This window comes from Atractosteus spatula, chromosome 15, assembly GCF_055471065.1.
Source record: "Atractosteus spatula isolate fAtrSpa1 chromosome 15, fAtrSpa1.hap1, whole genome shotgun sequence".
Classification (NCBI taxonomy): Eukaryota; Metazoa; Chordata; class Actinopteri; order Semionotiformes; family Lepisosteidae; genus Atractosteus; species Atractosteus spatula.
The window spans coordinates 14,115,225-14,137,917 of record NC_142720.1 but is presented as its reverse complement, the minus strand read 5'-3'; the positions used below and the strand labels follow the sequence as shown (position 1 = coordinate 14,137,917).

General features: G+C 35.1%; 1 protein-coding gene across 1 annotated transcript in view; it reads right to left on the bottom strand.

Annotated features, from left to right (window-relative positions):
- Nucleotides 1–22,693, bottom strand: part of slc24a3 (solute carrier family 24 member 3) — a 105,954-nt gene that overhangs the window by 9,428 nt on the left and 73,833 nt on the right. The window contains exons 4-13 of the mRNA XM_088934389.1: nucleotides 19,981–20,055; nucleotides 19,117–19,201; nucleotides 16,624–16,727; nucleotides 7,417–7,491; nucleotides 3,812–3,837; nucleotides 3,070–3,123; nucleotides 2,753–2,886; nucleotides 1,540–1,700; nucleotides 865–1,132; nucleotides 221–387 (exon numbers count right to left, since the gene is read on the bottom strand). Of these exons, the coding sequence (XP_088790515.1) occupies nucleotides 221–387; nucleotides 865–1,132; nucleotides 1,540–1,700; nucleotides 2,753–2,886; nucleotides 3,070–3,123; nucleotides 3,812–3,837; nucleotides 7,417–7,491; nucleotides 16,624–16,727; nucleotides 19,117–19,201; nucleotides 19,981–20,055 (1,149 nt within the window). The remainder of the gene's footprint in view (nucleotides 1–220; nucleotides 388–864; nucleotides 1,133–1,539; nucleotides 1,701–2,752; nucleotides 2,887–3,069; nucleotides 3,124–3,811; nucleotides 3,838–7,416; nucleotides 7,492–16,623; nucleotides 16,728–19,116; nucleotides 19,202–19,980; nucleotides 20,056–22,693) is intronic.

The following is a 22,693-nucleotide window of genomic DNA, read 5'->3' as shown; positions in this document are numbered from 1 at the left end:
GTGTTTCCATTTGAAAACTAAATTACAAAGCTATTATTAGCCAAAATAATTCAATATACTGGGGTTCAAACATACAAGATTATACTTCATTCTTGCTTAAAGAAAACAAGTGAACCATAATTTGAAAAGAACTACTGTGTTCGTATTCACAGCCTTGTACTGTGTTCAATAACATTGTAAAATGTATGGCAGCAGGTCAAAATAACACTCCAGTTCTTACCATCCAGACCATTACGTAGGAGAAACATGCAATCCACATGGTAGAGGTTATGAAGGTGACCATAAACCACTTCTCCCAGCGGGGGTTACCACAGTTAGGGACTGTGAAGTACAGCAGGAGACACAGTGGCCAAGCGATAAGCCACTTTAACCTGTTACATATGCCAGCTGCAAAGAGAAAACAGTTGTGGATTCAGACTCCATTTTAGATTCCACAGTGCATGTTAGGAGACATCTGGGAAACAGCCTTAAGTCCCTTTAAATTAAATGAGTTTTTATCAAAATTGTAACAATTCAATATCTGAGGACATGTTTAGGGAAACTGTGAGTACTATTTTATTTTTATTCTATTGCAATGACAATGCATCTTACCCATGTACTTGTATGCCTGAAATGTTGTATTTCTATAACATTTTATTTTCAAACTATACTGAAAAATCACAAAGAAAAGTTATTTTCACTGCAACAGTATGGTATTTATAAACAGAAGGCCTTTTAATCCTCACCTTTGCCTGTCCTAAGTACAGTACTAGCTGCAATCATCTCTTGACAAAATCTACTGTACTTAACCACAGTGCCCTGGCTGCCTTGTGCGATATTAGTCAGCTTCCCAGACTGAAATGCTCTTGCTAGGCAGCAATTTACCTGGGGGATCAAAGGGTAAGAAAGGCCCATCATCGTCATCTTCCTCCTCTTCCTCTTCATCATTCTCATTATTCTCATTGTCCTCGTTCTCGTTCTCTGTCTCGTTTCCTGTCTCCATACCATCCTCTTCTCCATGGTGTCCATTCATGCCCCTCTCCGAGGACGCGCCCATGCCCAGGCCATTCTCGATGCTGTGTTTATTGGGGATCCTGATAGCCACCTCAGAGTCACCATTGCTGAAAGTCTTGTTGTTTACGAGGCGCTGCCTCTGTAAGAATACAGCATCACAAAAACAAAGATACTGTGTGAACTTTAACTACACACCCAATCATCAGAAAAATGCATTACTGAGGCTTCATTTATGAATCATTCCTTTTAATACAGAACCAGAATGTTGGGAATGCCTATAGATAAAACCTGTTTGAATCACACAGAAATAAGGCAATAAATATGTAATAAAAATGATCACATTGACTTTACATACATCTAGTGTATATAAAGAATAAATGCATGGATCTTAATTTCAAAGAAGCAGAAGACATGTGTTGCTCAAAGGGCGTTCATCTTGAGATTCCCATGAACTCTTCTGTAGCTCACAGGAGGAAGAAGCTACCGAATGGAAGAGGCAACACTGCGTGTTCAAAGGCAGGTAGAGGTTGGACTGGAGAGCTGTACCTCAGTGATCAGCATCCGACTAGCCATAGTGAGCCTGGTGCGTGCAGGAAAGTGACTGGTGATCATGACCCTCAGACCCGCCTCAGAGAACGACAGCTGGTGAGGATATGCTGACAGGAGCTCATCCACCATCAGGACAGATGTCTTACGATGGAAATTTCCTGCAAATGAAGTGAAGTGCAGTGATTACATTACATTGAAGAAGCTTGTTATTGCTACATATAGTATATCATTACATATACTGTACAGCGTAAACATGCCATGGCATTAGATATTCTGTGTATGTGCAATGCAAGAAAAGGGGCTATTTTATTTCTGTTATTATGTAAAACTGCTATACAATGTATTGTCTACTTTAGTTGCAAAACTCCTGCCATACTACAGTATGTATGAATCATTTTGAAATTTTAATGTCTAAAATATGTTGTACATGTCTGATCAAGCTATTGTATTGTTCATTTCATTTCAATGGGGTTGAGTCTCTCTGGCTGTTTTCCAATGTATTTTTTGTACAGTCATTATTTTAGGAATCTAGCACGTTTTCCTTAATGAGGTTCATTGACTGATTTAACACATATTTAAATAATAATAAGCTGTAAAAAAGCACAAAAGGAACTACACAGATATAAGAAAAGTCCTTTCAGCAAGGTCTTCTCCAAATAGGTCATGAAACATCTGCAGAATATGTTGCCCCAGTTACAAGAAATTCATGTACTCTCCTTGTAGAGAGAAATGTTGGCTCCATACATTGAACCTCAAGAGATATATATGTATTAGAAATTATCTACATTGGGCTACCCTATCCCTTGTAGAATTCACATATAATTGACTTCTACACAGTCTTTAATTTGCAGTTACACATTTTTACATGTCTTCAGCAGAAAGAGTTACAAAATAGATTTTACAAAGGACAGAACTACTCATATGACACAGGATCCATTGCTTAAGACCTGACTGAATAGAGTGCTTTTTACTCTTACAAATTGTGAATGGTTTGGATTACCTTTTCTTTTGCCTGAAAACATGACTTTTACATATAATTTAATTAATGCTTCTTTAACTCCTCAATCAACCTTATTAACACCATTTATTATATGCCCCTAATATTATTATTTTTTCATTCTGGTATAACTGATGTTTCATAGTTCCATCAATACACTGCTGTCTCCTTTTGATACCACAGCTCAGAAGCACATTTCACACCCAATGTTACCTTTCTTAAGTAGCACTACAGTGGCATCACAGTTGGTGTTATCATCCATGTCTGCATTGTTTGCTGTACCATTGATCATGTTGATTGCACTCTTCTTCCTTCTCTCAAAGTAGCGCTGTGCCCTGGAGTTAAACCTAGATAACGTTTTCAGGAAACAAAGTCATATATAATTAAATGCTAATTCAGATTTTGAAATCTCTTATTATAATCTAAAATTAAAGCTTTAAATACTAGTAACAGATTTCATTTGGAGAAGTATTATCACATCTTTAAAAAAGGCCTTCTTGTATATTTGGTTTATACACCCGTGTACTTACTTCATGATCAGTATGTACACCAAGTACATCGAAATTAAGACCAATGACTCCCACCTGTGAACATGAATGATAAAGGATGTATCAAAGACAGCAATTCAAAGAACTATTGAAAATTATTTCACCTTTTATAAATATTTAATATCAGTTCAGATTGTAACTCAGAACCATTTTTCCTAAGATTTACAAAGACAGATATTCAGTGACTGTCCACATAACTTATTGTCTATGAACAGCTTTTTTGACACCTATTAATAATGCTGAAAGCATTTAAAACAGACAAATTGGTCACATATGCCACACTGATTACAGTGATTGCCATACACATACCGATAACACATACACACTTCCTTCCTGCACTATTTACGATAGTTTACCACCTGCTAATTTTTTTACTTTAAAAAGAAAATTCACTGCAACATTCTGCTGCAAATCACTGAAACATATTCTTTTCTATGGACACTTAATTTTCTGCATAATCCTTATCCAGTGGAGGGTCATAGCAAACTGGAGCCTTTGCACAGGAAGCAAAGCTGAAGAGCAAAGCACACACCTGTACAGGGCCACTGAGCAAGGGATAGTTTCGAATAAGTCCATGGCACTTGGTCAGCAGCTCTACAAAGTCAGATGCTCAACACTGGAAATAAACTCAGTGACTCTGAAGCTGCAAGGCAGGAGCGATGACATCCATGCCTCTGTGCCACTGTGCATGTTTGAGTTATTAAACTGCAAAGACTTCACTTACCAGGAAACCTTTTCATCATGAATGAACTGTAAAATAAGAGAAAAAATATGGACATCATTCACTGGATTGATTTGCCTACCGCAGCAAATTGTTTACATAACATAGACATAGATTTCTAGAGAATTCAATTCTGTGCTCCAGTACGTTATGGGAGCTGAAAATAGATTGCATGTTTGGGCACATTTGTGTAATTATTTATCTATTGCACAATTAAGGTGACATTACATCATTACAGATCTACCAGTCCTCATCATATTCAATGTAAACACACATTTATTTCTCGGAAATTACGAAAATAATTACTAACACCCAGCTGTGCAGCTGTGAATTAAGCCATTGTCTTGGACCAAATGAGCTGTTTCCTGTCTGAAGAAAAACAAAAGCTTTGAAATTTACATATACAAAAACTTAGACTAAGTCTTTAGATTTCAAGTGTAATGCAAAAGGAAAAGTTCAATAAACTTTTAAACAAAATATCAGGTATCTGGTTGTGTGTGTTCTGGCTAGAAAATGAGAATGTTCCCTGCTGAGCTGCAGCATTAGCTCCAGGACTTGCAATGCTTGGTTTTCCGAAGGCCTCCTGTTGTGACTTTGGACTGGAATAAATGAAAACTTCAACCCATCAGTTGCAAATTACAATCCTGTTACTTCTTGGCACGTTTCAATTAAATAGAAGTATGGGGCATCATCAAGTACTAGGATGGTAATGTGAGTGAATCACTGACACACTTGTTTTGGCCATGAACTCTCATGATTAATTAAGTATAACAGTAGTTTAGCCTGGTAAAACACTAGGGCCCCTAAGACTCACACTGAATGGCTTTTCTTCAGTCAGATAAATGCACAGTAGCCGCGATAAGCTTCAAAATGAGCTATTGCAACCAACAATTCTCTAATCTCTCAAGCAATCCTAAGGATTTTTGCAGAGAATAAGTTACTATCCTTCCATTTACCAGTTTCAATTAAGTACCAAATCACTGTTGTGATAGAAAAAACAAATAGTTAGTTAGCTCAATTAAAAGTTTATTAATACTGATAGATATTGACCAATAATGTAACAAGTAATAGGTTTATTCCATGCTGAAAAAAGAAGAAAGAAAACACAACGTTTCGGCCATGGAGCCTTCTTCATGTGTGAGAAAGACAGGGCAGGGCTTCTCACACCTGAAGAAGGCTCCAAGGCTGAAACGTTGTGTTTTCTTTCTTCTTTTCTCAGCATGGAATAAACCTATTACTTGTTCCTTTGCAGCCTACGCATACTGACACAGCTACCCACCTGAACTATTTACCAATAATTCTGATTCAGCTGAGATGAGTCAGTCGTGGTCAAGTTACTCTAATTTTAAAGAAAGAGTCCCTTTAATTTGACTGAAAATAACACACAAAGAAGTTTTGAAAAAATAACTATAATTTAGCTATTGGCCATCATGAAACTGAATCTATTTCTTATAAAACTTGTTCCTCCAGAGACACTTTTATTTTATTCTTTAGAGCATCCGAAATCCCAACAGTGGTGCAAGCCTATTGGCCAGATCATCATTGTAAATGAGAAGTTGTTCTCAAGCTAAATTATGTAGTTATAAATGATGAATAAATATTACTGTTGGTTTTACTTGATTTAACCCCAAACCTAGTACTGGCAATTGTTTGAGACGTTAAAGAGTCAAGGGTTACATAACAATCTGCATGTCTAAAACAGCTTCTGCTTTCAGTCAGTTACGAGCATAAGGTGACAAAGGAAGAAAACGGACATGTTTTTGTCATGGAGTTGTTGGTTATATAAGGGTGTCTGTTAAATTCTACCAATATTACCATGACAAACTGACAATGTATAATGGATTGGATGGAAAATGACCTGTTATATTATAACCACAAGGTGGCAGAAAAGACCCAGTACTAGTAGTCATCAAAAGAAAAACTCATTTAAGTAGCTATACAAATTCCCTTTCTGTCATCAGAAAGTCTTCAGAACAGATTATGAAGAATTCCATTACTGTCTTGAATGTCATAATGTGGCTTTCTCTTGTCCCTTAAGACACTTTCTAAAAGGAATTCAATTAACATCAATGTACAGATTCAGATGTCATATGGGAAACAAACAAAAAAATAGGTGATACTAAATCAAATCTTGCTTTCAGAAAACTCTTTTATTATGCTGCACTTACTGTACACATAATTCACAACCAAATGTTTGTTTCTAGTTTATACCAGGTCATACCAAAGCAAAACCAGCAACATTAATCAAAACTAATTGACTTTGGTAATAAATTTAAAAAAACACTTTTCCCATTTTCTACAGGTGCATATTTGCATCTCTCACATACAGCATAAGTATGCATACTACAACTTCATCAAATATGGTGCATAGTCATATATAATCAGATATTTCTAGGGTAGTTGTGAAAACAATACTATTTTCAAAGCAGATATCAAAGTAGCATACTGTACCATCTAACTCTGTTAAAAACATAGACAACTGCCAGGAGAAACTTCTTTACATATCAAACTGTTACTACTGTCATAGAGTAAGGAACTGTGGTTTGCCATGCTACATTTCCAGGTGTATTGGCACCAGGCTACAGAACTGAAGGTATGCAAAACACAGAATGAGTATTTCTGAAAAGCAATGTATAAATATATGCACCTTACACTTATCCTGCAACCTTCAAGCAAAACATTATGAACATAATGATTTATATTCACAATAAAAATCCATTCATCTTCTAACCATTTCATCCACTTCAGGGTGAAAGAGGGACCCAGAGTTTATGTCAGCAAGCAATGGGCGCACGGCAGGGTACACCCTGGATGGGATGCCAGTCAAATGCAGGGCAGACACACAGACACACATAGGCTCATACCTAGGGCCACTTTTCCTAGAAGCCAATTAACATACCAGGGAGAACATACAAACTCCATACAAATAACATCCCAAGTCCGAAATTAAACCCAGGGCCCCAGCAAAGCAACACAGTAATGCTAATCATTGCGCCACAGTGCGGCCCCACAATAACAACAATAATAATAATATTCATCATCATCAAAAACATCAAAATGAATTTTATATTCTCATGCACAGAGAAGAGAGACAAAATACATATCAGTCCCAGTGATAATATAGGAACAATTAACTATATAAGATCAGATATAATCATTTTAAAGCCATAGAATGTCGGGTACATACATAATTCACTATGTACCCTAACCATATTTCTATAACACCTTAGTTATCAAGTTATAAACTAGCTTGTGTAAATAAAATGTAATAAAAAGAATGTAAGTGTTTGCATCATGCTAGTGATGTACCTATGTTCTGCTATTTCTTTGTTGTATTATAATATTATACAACAAAAACAACAACAATACACCTTTTTGAATGTTAGTCAAAGTATAGATTGGAATTCTTTTGAAATACCATGCAGGCAGGACAAAATCAGATCTGTATTCTTAATCTACAAAGATGATACAGGGATAGAATGCCAACTTCAAATGTGCTTATTTAATTAATTTTGTTTTCTTTCTTTCATGACAGACTTCTGTTTGAGAATTATATTTTAAGAATATTTAATACTTCTGTCACTGTCACAGATAACACAATGACTTACCACAATGAGGGCTGCCACTGACAGTGTGTAATATGCAGAATCCCTAAGAAGAGTGTAGCATGACAGGGTGACAGCCTGGAAATCAGAAAACATATCTGATCAGATAAGGACTAAAAGACATTCAAATAAAATCTAGTTTTAAAAAACAGGAGCAAAGCAGTTGAAAAAACAGTACTGACATTTTATTCTTGCCTGTAAATGTAAAGGGAAAGTAAAATTAGGACCAGCATAAAAGTTGTTGTGGAGAATGTCATTTAAAGTTTAATAAGATGTTAGACAGATGTTGCTTAATAACACAGGAGACAAATATGCCCTATACAGGCATTACATCTTCCTAAATGTTAAACCCTGGGTTAATTTCATGCTTCTATCTGAATTCCCTATGAACATACATTAAATTAGGTATTATTTTCACAAGATAAAATATAACAGCCAGAATGTAACACACTGTACAATAAAATAACAATTTACAGTTTATGCTTAAAAACTAGGATTGTTTTGTATGATTTTTATACAGTAAGAGCATGCAATTATTTCTTACATAATACATAACCTATGTTTAATCAAAATTTTGAGTCCTTTTTGGCAAGATTACATTTGGCTCTGCATGCAAACCCATAGAAGAAGCATTCCATAAAAATTCCCAAGCTTTTTTTTAGCTTAAATGTGTCTAATATCATTATTATGTTATTTGCACATTGGTATTGGAATGTTTTTATAGTTTTATAATGCTTTACACAGAATTCTGAATAGAATTTTTAAGAAAAATCTTAAATCATGTTAACATGAAGAGTTCACAAATATACATGCTTCTGGATTAACATGAAGTCTGCTTGATCAGTCACAGTAGAGACCATCTCATTCTTGTGAATAACAAAGGTCATTTAAGACTGATGTGACTGTGCAGGGAACAGAAGAACACATATCCACAGACAACATGCCACTGACTGCTCTAGACAGCAGGTACACCAATGTACACTGAATCTGTATACTGATTCTCTTTCTAGTGAATAAAGAATATATAAAGACACTCACGAATACCTTTATTGAAAGACTATACAGTATATAATCATTTGATCATTACAGACTATATATAATCATTTAATCATAATTTAGTATAGAAATTAGTATGTACCCTTACCATATTTCTGTGAAATATATGTTAAAGTGAGATTAATTACATTTAGTCCTGTGCAGCAATCCACAGAAATCTGATTTAAACCATTAAGCAATAATGTACTGTCTTGTTTAAGACATTATAACTTTTGATTCTGCTAAAGGACTGTTCTAGTGATCACATTCACAACTCAAGTACTTTGCTTTAACGATGACATCACAGAAGTATTGTAAAAAGTCCCTTATCCATGAAGATGTTAGACATTTGAGGTTTCCTTTTAGCTAGATGTACAATTCATTTTGTGCTGTGAAGCTGACAAAGAAAAATGTATTAATTTTTAAGAAAAAAATTAAACAAGTACAGTATACCCTTTAATTCTTGTCGTCACATAAGTACCTGAAGATCTATAAATACCTTTAGAATTGGTCTAGTCTGAATTGGTCTAGTTCAAATCCATTTAATTAAATAATACTTTTTTTTCCTTCTTCAACCTAAGTCGTTTAGGTTAACCTTCATCAATTGCTATCCAGATTTACTGGAAATGTTTCACAGCTTCTGTTAACTCCCTACATGATCAGGAAAGACTATTTTACAAACGTCTGCAAAAGGAAATATTAAAACTTTTAAAAGTAATGTATGCATGGTCTTCATTGTGATCTGGTAGAAAAAATACAATATTCTAAATATATTGTATTTACAATACCTGAGAAAATAATTTCAAGGGTGGATTAATCATGTCATGAGGGTTTCAGAAGTGTGAAACAACACAATCATATAAAAAACTCCACAGCCAATGTTATTCTCCAAATATTAGTCACAGTTGTGGAGAGTTTCATTTAAGTATCAGTTTGGCACCTCTGTATGTCCTGCAGATGTGTCTATTGGATTACAGCATTACTTTTTTACAGTAACAGAGGATTTTTTTGTAGTTGCAGCAATATGTAATCCCTTCAAGTTAATTTATTTCTGTTTCCTTTCTGTGGTTGGTAATCCTTAGCTGCTGGCTCTAGATGTGTTTGATCATTTTTAATCCTTCTGTATACATAGCTAACAAGAAGAGGCTGGCTTTCCACCTTCAAATCCAAAGGAAAGGATGGGCATCGATTATCTTTATTCCTTCCGAGAATACAATGTAGGGGTAGGGACCACAGTTGTTTCCTAACCAAGCACACTGAATATCCCATGGAAAAAAGCTTAATTTGCAATCCAAAGTGTTCCTGACTTATCTGTCAATAATAGGTAGACATCTATTTAAACCTCATTATACAACTGTATGTTGTTTCTGCTACCAACCTGACACATTCACTGAAAGTCTTGTGTAGCACCTGCTGGGACACAGACAAGACACATATACACATCATCCAATACCTACAGTACTTTATTACTACTAATTATACACTATCAAGACAATCGAAATATCATTCTGGAAAGAATGATGTGACCAGACTTCTCCCTGTAGCTAAGGTGACAAAATAACTTGTAATAAGCAGGATAGTTGCTAATTCGCTTTTCTTAAAAAATAAAATCAAACTTCACAAAATAGAATTATGGTTATCATAAACGTGAGACATTTGCAGGTTACTGATTATAGTGAGGCACTGCATGTTTTTGATAAGAAACACAGTGATTAAATATGACCCCTATTTTGAAAATGCATCAAAATGGATAAACTGATGTTCAGAACAGTCATATAAAATTAAAAAAGGCATTCAACTAAAGATATGTAACAATAATATTTTTTTTCCATAGATGCCTCTTAATGGTTACCAGACTTCAAATAATCCAGCTCTAATTTCCAGATGTATTGCTTTTTAAAACATATTCTAAAACTGAAACACAAGCCTGTTTGAACCTTTAACAGATAGCCTTTATTAATTAGATCACAGTCATGTGACATCTGATGTGGCAATGAAATCTATGACTTTGGAAGAGATGCTTTGTGCTGCTGTTTTGGGATTCACTCTTCACTTCCAAACAAGCCTGGAAGTTATGACAGACAAATTATACCTTAGGAACAAATGGTTAAGGTTCATTGGTGATATAATCAAGTCTCATCAATCAAGTGGTGAAATGAGCTTTCCAACTTTCCAAAACAATACTGTTGATTTATATCTTGGCATACATGTTTTTACTGTGTATATGTACCTGAGAATAAGCGATAAGGAATTATTCAATATGCTTCTTTCACTACAATCTTTCCAGCTTTGTTAGTTATAAGACATGACTAACATTTTAATTCTTGAATAACTGATTGATGGTACAAGGGGCTTGACTTTCAATTATTTTGTAATTGAAATGTGCTGTTTGAAAATTATGTGCTAAACAAAAATGGCTCATTAATAATAGAAATTTAATACTTCATTATTGTATATGGTGCCATGTAATATTCTTTCTTTTCCCTGAAAAACCAATAAATAAACTGAACAGAAATTTAATACAAAAGGTCATTACAGAGCTCAGAAACATTGTGACCACACCTTTTTGCTTAGAGAAGGTATGGAATATATTAAGGTATGGAGTGTATTAAATGCATAGGATTCTTATTTGTTGTTTGATTTAGGTACATTGCTTGGAAAGTGTGATTTTGTGTGCTGTACCTGTATACATGTAATTCACTGAGGTCATTAATATTAAGAACCAGTGACTGTTATGAATTTATCAGATCATAAATTCCCTCCACCTCCTCCCCTCCACCACTGGACAGATATTTATACAATAAACTGTAGTATGTGTTTTAAAACAAGCTACTGTATTTCAGCCTTGCTCAACATTGATTCCCTACTATAAATATGTGACAGAAATCCCCTGCAGTTACAATTTAGTATACTGCCAGTGCCAACATGTGATGGCCACAATTTTATGCATCATGAGTTATAATTTTATTTAAACCTCATGTGCCAATAATGTGGTTAATAGGAGTGTGCACTGGTACACTGGCAATAAAAATCATTTAGGTAAACCTTTCAAGGGACCTTGTGTAACAGCTAGGTCATATGCACACCCATTGGGTTTTCCTATTTACTGTATATACCACTAGTGGAATATTTCAGTTATTTGTATACTGTCATTTATGACAATTTACTATTTCCAGCAGTGACATTTTTTATTAATGTGCAGTTTTACGCAATACATATATCCCTTAAGGCATGGAAAAATAGGTTTCATGCTCTTCCGATTGTGTTGACAAAGGATTATTTAACACCTCTGTGCAGACCTCTGGTGTTTCTCTCTCTGCACTGGGATTTCTGAAGTCATTAAGCACAGGCTGTAAGAGCAACTCTAACCTCTGACTCTGAAAAGGCTTGTGAGAGTAGACTACAGCAAACAGTAATAATACACTACTTGGGGTTCAAAGCTATCACACATCTTGCTTTGCGGTTTGACCATATATAGTACAAACTATATATACACACATCATCATCCGCTACATTTGTTCCTATCATTCATCTTTACCTATTTAATGATAATGTTAATAATGATGATAATGTTTCTTTATTAGCCCTATACAATTTCTTGCATTAGGAATTCATCTTTTCACATACTCCAGCTTTTCTCCATGAGACACAGACAAGGAGAGAAGCTTGGGGTCAGAGCACAGGGTCAGCCATTGTACGGCACCCCTGGAGCAGTTGGGGTTAAGGGCCTTGCTCAGGGGCCCAACAGAGTAGGATTCCTCTGCCAGCTGCGGGATTTGAACAGGCAACCTTCCAGGCACAGGCACAGATCCTTAGCCACAGAGCTACCGCTCCCTCCGAAAAGCAAAACGGGTGCTTTTCCTTTGTTGCGCAGGCACACAACGACACCGTAGGTGGCAGGACTCGAAGCTTCGCGGGGAGACCCCGACGGCTTTCTAGTCCATCGCCCTAACCACTCGGTTAGGGCGATGGACTAGAAAGTTTAGTTTTAGTAGTAGCACAAAAGATCTTAAGCTTAAATGTCAGCAGGAATTTAGTTAGGAAATATATATAACCCCTTGTAATTGGGCAGAATTGTTTAGTCTCATTTTAATTTGGGTCCTGGTAAGTAAAACAGGGAATATTCTAGATATTAGAGCTTAGAAGGATAACTCTGGCTGTTAATGCTAGTGCTTTCTGAACAGCTAACAGTACACTTCATCCCCATGATCTTTTGTTAACAAAACAAAGTTATACTGTATATCTTTAAAAAATAAAATGTGAACACACATTCTTAAAACTAGCTCAGGTGATGCCCAAGCTGCATATAAAAAATGTAATTTAAAGTGTTTTATTTAAGCCTTCTCAAATCATCTTTAAAAACTTGCTGAAAAGTACAACAGTGCTTGAAAGATAAAGGACAGGCTGAAAAACACTTTCTCACTTGATGTGCCTTTAATGCCTAGGAGGCACAGCAATTTTCATAGATGGAAGCCAGTGGACATAAGTCAGTTTACAAATTAGATAAGAGGGCACACACAGTTACTGAGTGCTTTTCTATACCACAGATTATTCTGTTGCCTTCCCAGAAAAACAGGTTTCAACAGGCTACTCCTACACATAACGGTTATGACTAAGAATTGTTTTTTGAATGCACTTGCATTACTCATTGAATAATTTCAGAATTCAGAGACCATAAAAACATATTTCTTCTGCAATGTTACTTTTAGATTGCAATTTGGCTGAAACCCAAATTTACTTACAGGAGAAGGGTTTCTGGGAGAGAAGAGGATTGCTAGATTACCACACAATTCAGGGGCAGATGGCATATCAAAATTTTAAAGCATCTCTTTAAATCCAGAGAAGGGTTTCCAGAGTGGTTAGAGGTCTCTGGACCTTGGCTTTTAATGAATTAAGTCCTTGAAAGTGTCAAACCATGTACAGACGTTTTGTAAGCTTACTGTACATTGCACTTCCAAACATCACCATGTTGTTGCAGCTTACTTAGAGGTGTGAATAAATGTGACCCTCGAGTTTTCTGGAATTCATTTGATCAATTGTGACAAATATGAGCTTGCTTTTTAAAATGCTATTCTTATTCTTATTCTTATGATTATGCTTATTCCAGAATAACAGTTTTCTAAGTGGTTCTGCAAAACTAAATATCCAATTTGAAACTAATTCTATTATGTTTTTCATTGCTCTTAAATCAGTAGTATGAATATATGTCAAAGGCACTGTGACATATATCAGTTGTTAAATTAATGTTCTCATGCTAACATATAAGGTTCTGAATGGTTTAGCTGTAGTTTGTCTTGAGGGCCTGTTTCATGAGTCTAGTCTAGTTCTTCTGAGACCTGCTGATTCAGTATTTTTGTCTCTGCTGAAAATCAGGCTTAACATAATGTGCTGTATCATATATGTGGACCTCAAATACTTAAATAGTCACTTAAATAAATCGTACTTAAAATAATGGTCTTTTCAATATAGCCTTTAATGTAAATAATGTAAATAATTTCAATATCTCATCTGAATATCACAATTGATTCTAAAATAATGGAGTTAAACCATTCAAATAACATTTTAAATCACCATCAAAATCCCAAAGTGTTAGCAATTCAAAGAAATATACCAAATTCAGAAAGTTCTACTGAAACATGTTACTCATAATTAAATAGATTTATAGAGAAATACATGCCACAGTCATACATCCTATATTGAGAACATTTTTTCCATACTGACTAGGTGATGTTGTTGATAATTTGAAGGCAATTATTCTATTTTGAATAGTGTATGACAGGTTTTGGTTTTTACTGACATCAGTGCAAAACAATTTCTCAAGCCGATGTGGCTCAACCATTAGTTTGCCTTCACAGCACAATAACATGTTTTTTATTCCAGACAGAGGTCATCACCCAGCCAGATACAGAGAATGCCCTGTAGAGAAATGTCTACTTGTTGTCCAGCTATTGTTGCAAAGTGTTAGAATGATCACAGAATGAAAAACATATTTAATCCACAGTGGTGACCTTGTCAGAGTAACAAAACATCTCTCATTTTTGACAGCCATCCAGTGCATTGCCTACAGTAGCCTTTGAGAATGCCATATAGATAATGCAAATTCTGTCAAATCCAAATCAGTCATGAGGCTCAGGAAACCTTTCACATTTCTAAGTTGTTTCCTTCCTCTTATACAAACAATATTCCTGTTGCATAATCTTTTTGAAGTTACTATCATGATTGATAGCACATTTTTCAAATATTGTCATTTGTTCCACTTACATTATCACACTTTAACCTTAGTATGTAGCTCTTACATATATGAAATTGTTATATAAGTATTATCATGTGCTAAGTATTGCTTGTCATTTTTTAAGCACTTACCAAATGTTTTCCCTCTTCTTAGTTATACAGTAAGTTGTTTTTTATTACTGTTCTACAGCTTTTAGCTTTTAGATATATTCTATCAGTGTTTTAAAAAAGCATTTTTTTATACTGCAAACAGATGCAAAGTGTATACAGTTTATACGATGTATAAGATGTTTTATATCTGTGTAAAAGTTTGTGTAGTGTTTCAAGTTTTACCACCAGGCCTAGTCATATGCCTTAATATACTTTACTTCTCTTCTAACCAACAGTCAGCCCGATAAACCACAAATTCCATATACATTTACATTTACTACTGCTGTGTGAAATTTGTAATGTTTTCAGGGTGTTCTTTTGTTTGTATATTAAGAGTAGAGTTTAATTAATTTCAAAAATAAAAAAGAGATGATTTCTCATGCAGGTGACAGTTTGAGAGTAGAGTTAGAGAGACTGAGGAAGGATATCTGAGCTATAAAAGCCCTATTTGCATTTTGTAATTCTTATGTTAACTGTGCATTGTTCCAACTGAGCAGAAATAAAATTCATTACTGAAAAACTCATTACCGTATGGGATGTACTGTAATCCTCACACTATGATTTTCTAAGCCTTTTCTGTTTTACCATGTCTGCCTTCTTAACATGGCACTGACAAAAGGCTGCAAAAGGGTGTTCCATACTATACAGTACATCTGCTTACAGTGTAATCATTAGATTCACCAGAATATGAGGTGAAAACAGAAAAGGGAGAAAGTCAGTTTTAATGCCTCAGAAATTTAAAAGAAAGTACAGAAAAGCTATGGCATCTGAGCTAAGGCTAGAATATAATAACTGTTTAAGAGCTGTCAGACCATATTATGTGTGTCCTGCTGGGTCACTTTCCTCATAAAGACTCTTGTGATGTCTATTGTTAGTGCCACATTGTCACAGAGACTGGCTGCAGATATCAAACATCACAAGCTTTAGCTGAGCCAGCACAAGAAAAGAAAAACAAAAAAGAAACAGCCAATTTCTGCAGAGCTCAGCTTTACAGTGCAGGACTCTAAGGGCCCTTTTGAAATGTGGCAAGGGGGATGCCAAAATCTGTTACAAAAAGAAGAAAGAAATATGACTGGAGTGTCTTATTTTGTATGTCTCACCATTCACTGTTACTGCAGAAAACAGCAGAATAAACGATTTGTCTTTATTTCAGTTTCAGTCATTACAATTCATAAAATTGTGGATTTCAACAGCTGGAAAAAGGTGTTCTACTAGTATAGTTTGTGTAACTATAATTGTATCACAAAGTTGTGGCTTTTATGAAAAATTAAATGCAATACAAATGTAAAAACATATGTCTCAGGAGAGATTACTCCGATTCAAATCGATACCAGTACATAGCAAAAAATATGTATGATGGAAAATCTACAGTACTTATATAATTGATTCATTGTCATCTTCATCTGGAACTTTGAAAACAATTTTGAGGAACAATTTATGTTTTGATCACTGCATATAAGTGATTAAGTTGTAGTTACTGGGTTACTGAGTGAAGGATGAGAAAATATAGAGAAACAAAACAAGGTCAAATAGTGCCTTTAAAGTCTTAAAATACATGACTTTTTGGAAGAAGCTACATTAGCATTAGGAAATACTACAAATGAAAGCTACATGAACTTAAGATGTTCCCTTTTGTATCTGTGCTCTAGAAAAAAAAATTGCTTCTGAAGAAATTATTTCAAAACTCAAAGAGGTCTGTGCTACATTGAAATCATTAAAGCTAATCTTCTTTTTCCTTTTCTCTTATTGCAGGCATGCAGAAAGTGCTACGATTTAGGAAAAGACTAATACTACCTGTCCAGCAAATACCCCACAGACTCCAATTATACAGAGGATATTAAAAACTGCTGATCCCACAATGGTTCCAACACCCACATCTCCCTTGGTGATAAATACACCTGAAAAACAGAAACAAATAAAGCTACATTAAACTGCAACATTTTTGTCTCGGATGCTTAAGCATATTTACCAATTTTTTTATTGCATAAGGTCTCAATTTTTATTAACATCATGTCTTAACTCTGACCTAGGATGCTTCAAAACAAGGCAGTTGAGCATTTTTTATTCTGTAGTTTTTAGATACTGTATATTGTACCGTATGTATCCTATTCGTGAATCTGAGTGCAAACCAGAGAGACACCAGAGTCACTCCTGAATATGCAGAGTAATGAGGTGGGAAGCACAAATGGAGCACTGGCACATGAACACAAAAACCCTCACAAACACAGGGAGGACATGCAAACTCAACTCATGACAAGCACCCTGGCCTATAACACAATCCAGAGGTCTGTGAGACCACTGTATAGTAAGAGCCACCCCACCACTCTGTACTTTTTATATGCTATTATTAGATTTCACATAAACAGGAAGATCAGCAATACTAACACTGAGTACCGTACTGTATATCAGAGAGCAAATACATCAAAGCCAATAAAAATAAAGACTACTGCTGGGTATGAATCTGATGCTTGTTTGTGTGGAAATCAAAATAACAGTTTAATGTTGTAATGGCCTCTGCTTTGAATACTTAAACTACCATTATTGATTTCATTGACTGAAATCCCCAGTGTACTCCGGCTTCCCCAGTGAATGTTCCCCAGTATAAAATCAATAATGCCTTAGTAATACCAATTGAGCATGACAAGATCAAGGAATGGTCACAATCTAATATTTGTTAATTGAGAACAGCAATGGATAATTATTGCACTATATTCAATTTCACCAAACATATGTCAACTGCAGCCACACTGAAGTTTTTTACAGCCATAGGAATAGTTGACTCTATAACCCTGTGGTGGCCAAATTCAGTTCTGGAGATTCACAGTCTTGCAGGATTTCTAGGTTTTTAAAGTCCTTAATTGGTAAAGACCTAACAAAAAAATTCAGTTGATTAAATCATTAGTTCAACTGAGAAGGAGAGCACAGAAGAGATAAAAAGCAGAACGTCCTATAGCTCTCGTGGTCTGGCCAATGGAGATCATTCATAGCACTTTGAATTATCTCTAAGATCCATAGCTCCATAGCTGTTTCTTCTTCTCACTTTCTCAACAACAGAATTTATCTGCTGTCTTTCTGGTATGAAGCAAGTAGTGGCTAGTTTAAAGTGGAAAGAAAGAAGAAAAACATAATCTTGGTGAGGAAGCCAACTTTGAAACCAAAGTTGTGGAGCCTTCTTCAGACGTGTGGATCAAGGTGTGAAGTTCTGTAGCTGAAACATTGTATTTCCATTTTTTTTCTTTCCTCTTTTCAGTGTGGAACTAACCTCTGCTTGTTCCATTGCAGCTGATAGCTCCTAACTTGAACCCATATTGTCAGTATAGACCATATAAAATGTTAATTTGTATTCTATAGACCTCCTTCTATAGTAAAATAATGCCACTATTTAAGAAACCTTTAATAACTGCATTACCAGTATAAAAGAAAATCTTTCCTGGATGTTCCACCACTTAACAAGTATTAATTTTTTTTATTACCCTGGTGATCTCAGGAAGACTGTCATCTCAGAAATGCACAGGAAACATATTGTATAGTAAACTTTCATTAAAAATAACCCTCCTTAATTGCGACGATGAGATAGCTTTGCCTTCAACCTGTGATCATTCTAAAAGATGGTAATTTTCCCTGCTATGGGTGGATGAAGCTAATTTCCTCCTATCCAATTAAAATTCTTCTGGGGGAAAGTATCCTTTCCCAGAGCAGACTAGCCAGAAAATCCTGTTGAAATGTTTAAGATATAGAAAAGGAAAAAAATACCAAAGGGACATTCAGATTTATTGGGAAGTCTGTTTGGTTTACTTGGGGAAAGCTTGCTGAAAACATTAGTCCACAAGTAAGCCCCTTTCATTAAATTCTTCATGAGTGGGAAGATGTATACCCAGACATCTGCCTCACATTTCCAAATGACAGAACGGGAGAGGGTGTATGTGTGTGGGGAGGGATGGGCGATCCAAATTAAAAGAAAGCTGTTGTCCTTGAACTTCTGCCAGGAAAAATATGTTTTCCATGAAGTTTGAGTGGGTGGGGTATCCTAGGATAACATTCCTGTTAGAAGGTATATTATTCACATGAGATGATATCCTCTGACACTGGTTACGGAGATGTTAAAGAGCAGTGCAAGAACCGTTAGACCGTTACCTTTGGGAAACATGATATTCAGAAACCTCAGTTTCAGTGAGCTCAGTGTGGTACTTTCCTTGCATTGTGGTTCAAAGTACAAATATCAGGTGTACATAATGTGAAAAATCTCTAGGTGAAGACTGATGTCAATTAAAAAAGTGGGTAATTCACCAATGACTGAAGTAAAGAGCTCGGGTGCTGAACTGCCTGCTGCCATGAAGGTGGCTCCAGCGACATCTTCGCTGAGGTGCAAGCGCTGGAGAGAAAAAAGAATACAAAACCATGAAATCTTAATTATGACTACACTTCATTAGAGAGGGGATTTATATTAATTATGTATTTCAAATGGTATGATATACTACTGAGCGTTATCATAAAACAATTAATTCAGTGGTTTCACAATGTGCTTAGAAATGTGCACACTCTTTCAAGTCTTTCAAGAGACTGCAAAGAAATTCAAGTCAGAAAATATGCTTATTTGGGTAGCATGGGAATGCTCTGTAACTGCATCCTGCCACGACTGGAAATTTACAAATATTGACCTCTGAGTCAATCATTCGGAAGTCAACATGTCAGAGACAAGCCTTCATTGCGCTTAGAAAGTCCAAATGTAAATCAATGTACTGCAGACAAGCAAGGGAAAAAAATCACAAGCCTAATTCGACAATTTTGGATGAATGTATCCTAAAGCTTGGATCAAGAGTGGTATAAATTTAGCTAAGCTAAACAACAAACATTAATCAATGACTGTTTTTCAGCCACAAATAGTATATTCTGAATTTCTTCAGCTTATACAGTACACCTAGAAAATCAGAAAAATATATTTTTAGATTAGATATAAATATTCCTATAAAGTTGTGACATTTATCTAATGTGATTGAGCTTCAAGATTACAGCAATGGTTAAGAGGCTTGAGCTCACTGGTGCTTGGAGCTCCGCTGTTTTCACCTGGCATGAGCGGTGCAGTACATGTTGAAAATGAAAATGAAAGCATTTGCATGTTTCCGGATGATATAATAAAGGGACAGGACTTACTTCACAAATTTTATCCAGAGAGGGCACAAAGTAGTCATCACAAACGAGAGCCAGGGCATAGAACATGTACATTGCCTGAAAGAGAATTGCACAGAACCATGAGTCATGCCTGAGAATCACATCCCTGTTAGAAAAGCCCCTTTCATACTGTCCATTTCCAAATAGTTTAACACAACATAAAAGCATTTTAATGTAACAGCTGTATGAAACATACACTGTACTAAAATAAAATATTAAAATATCTTAGAAATAAAAATGGCTTTTTAAATAGAGTGCCGTCAGAACCCAGCTGTCTGCCCCTCTTGCTGCAACATTATTCATATTATCTTCCAGTAATCTACAATTAGCCTAAAAGCTAAGGCGTGATCAATGTGTATTTAAACAGTCTTTCATGTATCTCGAAGAAGCTGTATTCACCTTATAATGAGCATTTCAAAATCGAGAACTATTTTCTTGTTTTTCTTTTCCTCCTGCTATTGTTAGACGGTTGAATGTATCAAGATTACTTTATCTTTTTTTCTCTTATATAAAGGTCATGGGCTTAATCAGCCATCACTAGTAATCTCTGATGAATAATGAACAGCTAAAATAGAAAACAGAAATTGCTCACTAAAGGACAGAATGAACAATATTTCTTATAACAAAGTATTTGGTAATTTAACCATAACATTAACCAATGACTGTATTTCAGCCATGAATAGTGTATTCTGAATGTCTTCTATACACCTAGAAAATCAGAAAAAAATGTATTTATAGTTTACTACATGTATATACTATACTATATATTTATATACTATATATTATACTGTATACTATATTGTATACAGTAGTTATATACTATATTTATAAGTTTACTATATTTAGTAAACTAGAATAATTTTAGATATATACACATATCTATAAACTTGTGATATATTTTAGATATACTGTATAAATATTTCTATAAAGTTGTGAAATGTATTTAACATGATTGAGCTTCAAGATCTTATTACAGCAATGGTTAATGATTACTAGATCAAAGTTCCACTAGAAAATGTTACACACTGAATTACAGACTGAAAGAAAATAAAAATGCTAAAAACAATTTTAGTATTTTTTTATGCCTGTCAATATATACAGTATATATATAGATTGTATATTGTACATTTCATTTCAGATACAAAAATGCTTAACAAGTATAACAGTGTCGTGTCCTTTTCTTTAAAATACATTAAATGAGTCTCAGAAGGATTTGACTCAGTATTATCTAATAAATATCTAATACATGTATTAATTTTAATTTATGTTGCAACACATGACTGATAAAACATTACATGGACTAATTTGTAAAAAGGACTTCACCACACTACACCCCATAGACACGAAATGTGACAATTACATAACAAAGGAACAAATTCCACACTAAAAAGTCAGTTTCTTAAAAATAAGAAAAAAAACATAAAGCAAAGTTTTGAGAGTGAAGCCATCTTGATTTGTGCACAGGAGATAGGGGGAGAGTAAAGACAAGAGGGAGAGGGTGAGGTTAGGAAACCTCAAAACAGAACAGCTAAGAACTGAAAGCAGGGAGAGGGCAAAAGGGGGATAAAGAGATAGAAATCTCTTCCAGAGGGATATGTGATAAGCAGCAATCTGTAAATGAATGTAGAAATTAAAAAGAGATTTGTCAGTTGGTGAGAGCTGGGGGAATGCATGAATCAAGTCCAAGGATAATTTGGGCCTCTGTTGTTATATAACAAGCTTTGAACTGAATAAACACAAAGTCACTCTGAAAGCCTCTCTGAATAAGTAAGATCATTGAAAGGTGATGTCACATGGAGAGTAAATGTTTACCATCTATGAAGTAATACTTACCTCTAATTACGAAATGCCAATTTAAAAGTAACAGACAGAATAGTGGGAATTCAGAAATACACGTTCTTCCATTGTACAACCAAGTTATACCAACGTGTAGAATGAAATGAGCATCTGGAATGGATGTTGACTTTTTATGCTTTTGTGGATGATGGAGATGAGGAAAAAGACATAAATCTCAATATAAATAAATTCTTTGTGGTCTATACCAACATTTCAGACTTAGGATCATCCAGTATTATAATGTGAATATTGCTACTGAATTTTGAAGATAAAACATTCAGCCCATGGAAATGCAATGACAATATAGTATTAACATTTCATCTGCATTATCTTCAGCAGACCAGAATTACAGTTGGCTACTGGTTTGTGCTGGCAATCATACATTAGACATTAAAAAATATCATTGACATTTTTGTATTAGCTACTGTACCAGGCTCATAAAATGATTATTTAAAGTCTTCTGTTACTAAGCTTATTGCCACCTTGCACTGTTCACCTTATGGCACCTTGCACGCCAGAAACCACAATGAGACATTTTATATACCATTACTTTTAATCTCTCAGGATCTGTAGCTGATTTTAGTCATTGTCACATGAGGCTGACACACTGCTATGTGAGGTTTTGGACCATCCTTTTAAGTGTTGTCAAGAATCACATGAGCATGTGCATCTGATCATCTGATCACCACTGACACTCACACGGACAATGAAGTTATACAATAATACCCTGAAAGAGGAAGGGACTTTAGCCACAGCTGTTACATATTTGTATGTTTCTATTCGGACATGTTTCAGAAGGATTTAAAAAACAAATGCGCCATCTGGTGCTTCTTTAAAACAAGTAAGCATATGTCTCCTC